The sequence below is a fragment of the Elephantulus edwardii genome, unplaced genomic scaffold, assembly GCF_000299155.1.
Source record: "Elephantulus edwardii isolate Elephantulus edwardi_28Jun2011 unplaced genomic scaffold, EleEdw1.0 scaffold00593, whole genome shotgun sequence".
In the NCBI taxonomy this organism is placed as follows: Eukaryota; Metazoa; Chordata; class Mammalia; order Macroscelidea; family Macroscelididae; genus Elephantulus; species Elephantulus edwardii.
Genome location: NW_006400343.1, coordinates 187,835 through 196,457, shown reverse-complemented (window position 1 = coordinate 196,457; position 8,623 = coordinate 187,835). Strand labels below are relative to the sequence as shown.

Sequence of the window (8,623 nt, the reverse complement as noted above, 5' to 3'; positions counted from 1 at the left end):
CATGGCCTGTATCAGGCACACCTTAGTCTCCAGAGTGACACCATTGCTCTTCAGTACTTTGGAGAGGTCCCTAACAGCAGACTTTCCCATCGCAATACATCCTTTCATTTCCTGCCTGCTGGTGCCAAGAGTGTTGACCGTGGAGCCAAGCAAACTAAAGCTGTTAACACTCTCAATCTCTTCACCATCTATCATGAAGCTGCCAATTGGTCCAGTGGTGAGAATCTTTGTCTTCTTGACATTGAGCCTTCATCCATATTGAAGGCTGCAGTCCTTGATCTTCTGCAGCAAGCATTTCAGGTTCTCCTCAGTTTCAGCAAGCAGGGTTATGTCATCTGCATAACACAGATTGTTGATGAATCTTCCACCAATCCTGATGCCACATTTCTCCTCATAGAGCCCAGCCTCCCGGATGATCTGTTCTGCATACAGGTTGAAAAGGTATGGAGACAGGTCACATCCCTGGCATACGCCCTTCCCAATTTTGAACCATGCAGTGTTTCCTTGCTCCATTCTGATGACTACCTCTTGGTCCAAGTATAGGTTTCTCGTTAGCACAATCAAGTGTTCTGGTATTCCCATTCTTCTCAGAGTCAGCCAGTTTGTTATGATCCACACAGTCAAATGGCTTTGCATAATCAATGAAACACAGATTAGGCATGGTTTTCTTCTGCTGTGTCTGTGTACAACAAGCCAGAGCCAACTCAATAGCACATCTCAACAACAGCAACTTGTGCTTCACCGTGTAATTTAAGATTAAAACCATCAGTTGCTGTTGAGTCAGTTCTGAATCATAGTGACCTTGTAGAACTGCTTTCAATAGCTGAGTTCCTGAAAGTAGTCAGGCCTTTCTTCCAAGGCCTCTCTTGATGAACTTGCACCTTTGGCCTAGAAGCTGAATACATTAAACATTTATACCACTCAGAGATTTTAGAAATCAATGAAACTTGTCGATTTCTAAACAGATTTTTGCCTTTGCTGTGCATGCTGGAATCTATTAGTCATGCCTTTTTGGTCAGCTTTCCTTGACCTCTTTGCTTTCACCTCTGGATCCTTATATACCTGAAAAGAGATCAAATCCACTCTTTCTTTAAAGCTCTTCGGCTTCCTTTGTTCTTGAAATGTATTTGCTCTCTCTTTACCATATCTGAGATGGCTTGTTATTTTTCATGATCTAACAGTCCTTCTGATGTGCAGGCATGGACCTTTATACAACTGTTATCTCTGGTAATGCAATTTCCAATTGTACAGCAGGTTTATGGAATTTACATTATTGTCTTGCGCTTTCTCATTCCTGCTTCCCTTAAATAGACAGCATGCACTCTACAGTATAGAGAAGTGAAGTCTAGTATTATTCTCACAAGTGTTGAGGAGGGAAGTCTGGACATGATTTTTCTTTGTAAGACACGTAAAATATTTTAGAGCATTGCCAGCATCTGTTAGCTTTTGCCATCCTTTTTTCTTTCTGATTAGACAGAGAGGGTTAATAACGTTATCGATAACTTTCCAGCCTTGGGTGAAATAAATGCTTCCCTTATGTCAAGATGCTAAAACTATGCTCAGCAGCAGTCTACAGAAACAAGGCCTTTAAAGACACGGAAACGTGAGCATAGCCCTCTCACCCTTATAGCATTAGTTAGATGCCACTTTCATAGATTTTCAAAAGATAATATTTCATCATTAGCAGAGCGTACATTTTAGGGAATACAGATATTAAATATGCACCTAAATGTTTGGCAAAGCCCTAAGAATTTAACATTTTTGCCATATACTTACAGTTTTTTCATTATCTTCAAAAGCTTCTCTTGCTTCTTCAAATGTACAGATTTCCTCTTTGCATTCACGTTCGATGTTGCCCTGTCTTATTTCTTCAAGAAATCCATTAGCTCTTCGGTAGCGTTTTAACACTGAGTTGGCTTTTTCTCCCGTGAGGAAAACTGAAAAGTGATATTAAGAATAAGCATTAAAATATAATTTTTACAAATCCGCATGGGAAGTGAATATTCAAGGCAAAGATGTTCTTTAGCATGCACAATCAACATTGTAAACCTCTTTGCCTTAGCCAGCAATGAAGCAGCACTCAGCTCCAAACAAACACACCTTCTATCTTCCTGACTGTGGGAGTGTATCTTTTCAGCAGAAGTTGTTCTGACTATGAGCAGTGACATAATTAACTATGCTACATTTCAGATTTTAGGACATTCCTGTCAACTATGGGCATTAAATCTAAATATTTAATATTTTTAATATTTATTAAATATTTTAATATTTATTAAATAATTAAATATTAAATATAATAATAGTGATTTACACTGTTGTTCAGTGCTGCCCTACCTATCTTGTATGGGCTTCTCACTCTCTCCTGTGCTTTAAGGAAGATGATTAAAGTGACTGTATTGCTACAATCGAGTGGATTGATACGTTATGGTGTTCACACAATAGAATACTACACAACACACAGGAGTATTAATTTACCCCCCCCCTTCAGGAGCAATAATTTTGTAAGTTATTACCTAAATTGGAGAGACTGGAGAACATTACGCTGAGTGAACTCAGTCCCATAAGGACAAATACTGTATTATTGTATCATGAGCATGAGGATCCAAGGTGGGGGGAGGGGTAAGGATCAATGGGGGTGGGGTGGATTAATCATGGGGTTGCACAATTTGATGGAAGGATTAGGGAATGAGAAAGAACTGGTGTGAGAAATAGTGTATCTGAGTTTTCTAAATAAGCTAGTATAATAAGAGGAAAAAAAAAAAGAAAGAAAATTGCCCCCCCCCCAAAAAGCCCCTTAATCAAGCTATTTCATTGATGGTCTTCTTTTTTAATTTTTTTTTTCATTGACCCTCTACTTTCTCAAGCATGTCTTCTTTTTCCAGGGACTGCCCAAAGTATGTGAGGAAAAGCTATCATCATCCTTGCTTCTAAGGAGTACTCTGGCTGTTTTCATGGGCATTGACTGTGGATCCTAGATCATATTTTATTTAAAAGTGTGCAGCAACATGTTAACTGTATTCACAGATTTTTATATATACTCAAGGATCTCTGGTGGCAGAATCTGTGGGGAGTTATGCTGCTATTCCCAAGACTGTGTCACTTTGGGGTTTGAATCCATCAGCATCTCTAAGGGAGAAAGGTAATCTCCTCCATGTGTGATTTACAGTTTCTGAAATTCAATGAAGGAAGGGTCAGCTATGATTCAGTTCCAACAGTTCCAACTTGACAGCAATTAGAGAAGGAAAGAGAAATATGCTTTCAGGCAACAGCAATCAAATAAAATTCCAGCCTCTAGATGTTCCCTTGTTTCTTCATTAAAAATACATAAATAAAACTTGAGTGAGACTAATAATAGAAATCCAAAGAAACTTTACTAGTGTGAAAAGAAATGGTGGCAAAACAATTACAAGTAGCTAAGTAGTCAAGAAATCAGAAGACATATTGCACTGGGAAAACAGGCTGCCAGGGACCACTTTAAAGTACTAAAGAGCAAAGATAACACTTTGAGGACTCAGGTGCACCTGATCCAAACCATGATATTTTCAATTGTCTCATACACATATTCAACAATGAATAATGAAAAATGAAGAAGATTCAATGCCTTTGGATTGTGGTGTGGGTGAATAATAAGAAATATACCACAGACTGTCAAAAGAACAAATCAATTTAGAAAGTGCAGTCAGTATGCTCCTTAGAAGTGAGGCTGGTGAGACTTTGTTTCACATACTTTGAGCATGTTATCAGGTGAGAAGTCTGTCTTTGGAAAACTACATCAGGCTCAACAAAAACAAGGAAGGCTCTCAAGCAGATGGATTAACACAGTGGCTGCAACAATGGACTCCAGCTCAGCAGTGACTAATTCAGCTGAGTCAGAGACTGAATAAGTTCTTGAATGTCAGTTGAAATATGCTACTATGGGAGGAAAATGAGTAAGTTCAGAAAGTTATCAGAGGCTGAATATAGTGCATGACTGGGCAAGGTCTCACTTTGTTGTACACAGGGTCACTGTGAGTTGGAGCTGACTTGATGGGGCTAAACAACAGGAACACCAAGTTAAATCTGGCCATAAATCACTCCAAGGAAGCACTAATAATTATGATTTAAGTGCACTGCCATATTTATGACATTTTAACATAGCCAACTTCATTTCACTGCTCTGAGGAAAAAGGCAATACTTCTGCAGGATTTATAGAGACATGCTGAGTAAACAAGGAGCCCGGTTGCACAATCGTTAAAGTTGCCTCGGTGCTAGCTGCAATTAACTGCCTCTGGAAACCCACTGGAGAGTCAGCTATGGGTCGGTTCTGACTTGATGGTACACTAACAACAGCATAAGGCAACTAAGAGTCAGAAGTGACAAACACCATTGTCCTATTCCAACTCAGCAACTCCTTTTCCTTTTTCTTCCTAGAACTTAAATTAATTTATATATTTTATGGTTTGCTATTCTATGATTCTGTGACTTAGGTTACTTTGATAGGTGGTTGCTGTGTGCTGTCCAGTAAAAACGGACTCATAGCTGACCCTCCAGATGGTTTTCAGAGGTTTGAAGTCTCACTTCTCCCACAGAGCAGCTGGTGGATTAGAACTGCCTGCCTTTGGGCTGGCAGTGCAACTCCTTATCCCTACGGCACCAGAGTTCCCTTAATTTGGTATGTTATTGTGCACCATAAATTTGGGACTGACCCATAGCTGATCCTCCAGTGGATTTTCAGTTGCAATTAATCACACAGGAGGAGACTGCCCATCCTCTCACAGAGCGGCTGGTGAATTTGAACCACATGCCTTGGGAGTGCAGGGCAGCTTCTTGCCATTAGGCCACCAGAGCTCACTTAATTTGGTATAGGGGGAGATAAACACTTTGAAAGCCTTACCTTGGTTTTCACTCTTGGTTTAAGTGTCATCAAGCTAATTTGGATTCTTTAAAGAATACAAGGTAATTCAACTCTATTTTCTATTAAACGAAATAATCCGGTTTTGTCATACAAAAACTTAAATTCTTCTGCAGGGTTTATAAAGGCATGTTGTGTAAACAAGGAGTCCTGTTGCACAGTTGCTAGTCTGGCTGCTAGCTGAAGGTCAGTGGTACAAACCCACCAGCCACTTTGCAGGAAAAAGAAGTGACAGTTTCTGTAAAGAAACTGGAATCCTTTGGAGCAGTTTTACAGTGTCCTATAGGGCTGTTCTGGTGGCCTAGTGGCAAGAAACTGCACTGCAATCCTGAAGGCATGCAGTTCAAATTCACCAGCTGCTCCATGGAAGAAGAATGGGCAGTTTCCTCCCGTGCTATTAACTACCTCTGAAAACCCTCTGGGGGATCAGCTACGGGTCGGTTCCAACTTGATGGTACACAACAACAACATAGGTCTACTAAGAGTCAGAAGTGACTTGACCGCAGTGAGAATTTTTTTTTTAATTTAAATAAAATTTTTATTTTCTACTGGTTTATTTAACCTAGTATGCACTGTTTTCCACACTGAATCATTCCCATTTCTTTTACTCACTCCTTCCTCTACCCATCGAATTATGCAACCCTATGATTAACATACACACACACACCCCACCACCCATCCTCAGCCCTCAACAGCAGTAAATTTTCATCATATAAGCATTCAAACAGACTTCTGATGTCTAGAAAAAGAAATCAATCAATGGCTGTATGTTCACTTATGAAGCACTTTTAAATTTTTAGATATAAACACAGTGTCAAGGAATTAAGGTAAGGATTTTTGTGCCAACACAAAAGTATGGCATTCAAACCCACCAGCTGCTTCATAGGAGGATGGACAATCACTTCCTCTGAGATTTCCTGCCTCTGAAAATCCATTGGAGTGTCAGCCATAGGACCGTTCTGATTTGGTGGCACACAACAACAACAACAACAACAATACATTATACTTCAGCTACATTTTCTAAAAACATCTTGGTTATCTGAAGAGATAAATATAATGTCAGCAGCATTTAATCTCTGCTAATGCAGAGAAACTGGGAAAAGTCTTAATCTTATTAACTTCTGAAAGAGTAGAATTTATATTACAGATAGTTCAATGTGTAAGGGGAGGGGGAAGCTTATGTTTTGCAAAGAACAGTGCAAAAGAAAGAATTCACTGGCCCAAGAACAGTAACTGTTTATATATCTATATCTATATCTATATCTAAATATAAATCTATATATCTATATCTCAGTAGCACAGTGATGAATTCTCTAATTCCATAGAGGTGGAGTGGGGCCAAGGAGATGCATTTTCTGATATGTTACCAACTAATGCTGGTGTTGCTGGTCCTGCCACCACCTTTGGAACCAACATCCTAATCTGAGTTCTCTAGAAAAAAGTTCTGTAGAGAGTATTTAACAATACTAGGATTAACAAATTTGAAAGTCTCTTACTGTACATGTAATATATGTTTGTAAAGCTCCTTTTGAAAAGGAATGAACTATAAGCTACATTTAATTATGTAGCTTTTTTTTTCTTTTTCAAGAGACATTGTACTCAATATACTTCCAGGCACTGCCCTTATTATATTCCTCTGGAATGCCATAAGGCATTCTGGTGGCATGGCGCAGTATATGTTGTACTGTCAACCAAAAGGTCAGCAGTTTGAATGTACCAGCTTCTCCATGGGAGGAGGAAGTTTTTCCTGCAAAGATTTACGTTCCCAGAAACCTATGAGTTGAAATGGACTCAGTAGTTGGCAAGTAGAGAATGGCATGCACCAACTATACTATGTTGTTGTTGTTATGTGCCATCGAGTCGCTTGCGACTCATAGCGACCCTATGTACAAGAGCTCTAAATGCTGTTCTATCCTGTGCCAACCTAGCCATCTCAAACGCACTTATTCCCACTGGTCCAGTCACAGAATCGATTCATCTCACCAAAGGTCTTCCTCTCCTTCGCCTCCCCTCCACTCTGCCAAACATGATGTCCCTCTCCAAGGACCAGTCCCTCCCTGCAACATGCCCAAAATATGTCAGACGAAGCTTCAGAATCCTTGACTCCAGGGAACACTCTGGCTTCACCCTCTCCAGGACACACCTGTTTGTTCTAGCAGTCCATGGTATATTCAACACTCTTCTCCAGCACCACAGCTCAAAGGCATCAATCCTCTTTCTATCAGCCCTATTCACTGTCCAACTCTCTGATGCATGGCACATAATTGCGAAGACTATAGCCCGGATCAGGGACACCTTGGTCTCCAGCCTGACATCGTTGCTCTTCAGTACTCTTGAGAGGTCCCTCACAGCCAACTTTCCCAATGCAATATAACTAACTAATATATGAAGACACTAACTGGATGCTTATGGGTCTTCTGTTTTCCAGGATAAACATGTCTATCTCCATCACCTAGGTGTCATCTCTTCTGCCAAATCTGGGCAATTAGGAAGACCCTGGATGAGACGGATTGCCCCAGTGACTGTGGCAATGGGGGCAAGTGTGTCAGAGAAAGTGAGATTGGCTCAAGAAAGGGCAGGGTTCAGAGCAATTATTCATAGTGTCCCTACAGGTTGTAGTCGATCTGACAGCACAGAAAAATAAGAGATACCATATGCTTTAGGAATTTGACTAATGGGAGCAATATTGTTGTAGACTAGACTAATTCTATCTGCCATACATTAGGAAACACAAAGTGGCAGACTAGTACTTGCCAATCCTTCTCAAAGTAATTTGGAAATTCTATTCATCCTGATAATGAATACCAGAAAGAGAATTTTTTTTTTCAAAGTGGCAAACAGTAAAGGGTGAGGATATGGCAGTTTCGGCCTATAGGATAAAACTATCTACTTTGAAAACACCAATCAGCTCCATGGTTCCAAAGATTTATCTTAGGACTTGTAAGAATAAAGTAGCAAGGTGTGAAATTAGGTTGATCATTTTTTGTTCCTATTCTTTCTCAAATATGAGTTAGTCTACAGATCTAGGGTATATAAATGATTCCTGAATCAGATATTAATATGATGTGACAAGTAAACAGAACTTAAAAAATAATCGGAGAAAACAATGCTATTACTTGAAACATACAGTTTTCCCACTAAAATAAATAAAGAAAAACCTAAACCAGAAGGAGACATTGCATGATTCAAAATCGGGAAGGGTGTACACCAGGGATGTATTCTGTCTCTATACCTTTTCAATCTATACGCAGAACAGATCATCTGGGATGTTGGGCTGTATGAGGAGTAATGTGGCATCAGGATTAGAGGAAGAGTCATCAACAACCTGCTTTATGAAGATGACAAAACTGAGGAGGACCTGAAGCACTTGCTGAAGAAGGCTGCAGCCTTCAATATGGATTGAAGCTCAACATCAAGAAAACAAAACTTCTCACCCCTGGGCCAACTGGCAGCATCAGTATGGATGGTAAAGAGATTGAGATAGTTAGCAGTTTTAGTTCACTTAGCTCCACAATCAACACTCTTGTTACCAGCAGCCAGGAAATCAAGAGATGAATTACATTGGGAAAGTCAGTTGTCAGGGACCTCTCCAGAGTACTGAAGAGCAACAACATCAGTCTGGAGACTAAGGTTCACCTGATCCAGGCCATAATCTTTGCAATTACTTGTTATGCATCAGAGAGCTGGACAATGACTAGGGATGACAGAAAAGAACAAACAGGTTTGCCCTG

The 8,623-nt window shown here is 39.9% G+C and overlaps 1 protein-coding gene across 1 annotated transcript; it reads right to left on the bottom strand.

Annotated features, from left to right (window-relative positions):
* Positions 1-1,776: 1,776 nt before the first annotated feature.
* Positions 1,777-6,558, bottom strand: LOC102867567 (transmembrane gamma-carboxyglutamic acid protein 1-like; the record flags this gene model as incomplete). The annotated part of the gene is made up of 2 exons (XM_006903360.1): positions 6,501-6,558; positions 1,777-1,937 (listed from the first exon to the last, which is right to left on the bottom strand). Coding segments are annotated over exons 1-2 (219 nt in total), but the record flags the coding sequence as incomplete, so codon positions are not given.
* Positions 6,559-8,623: the final 2,065 nt, after the last annotated feature.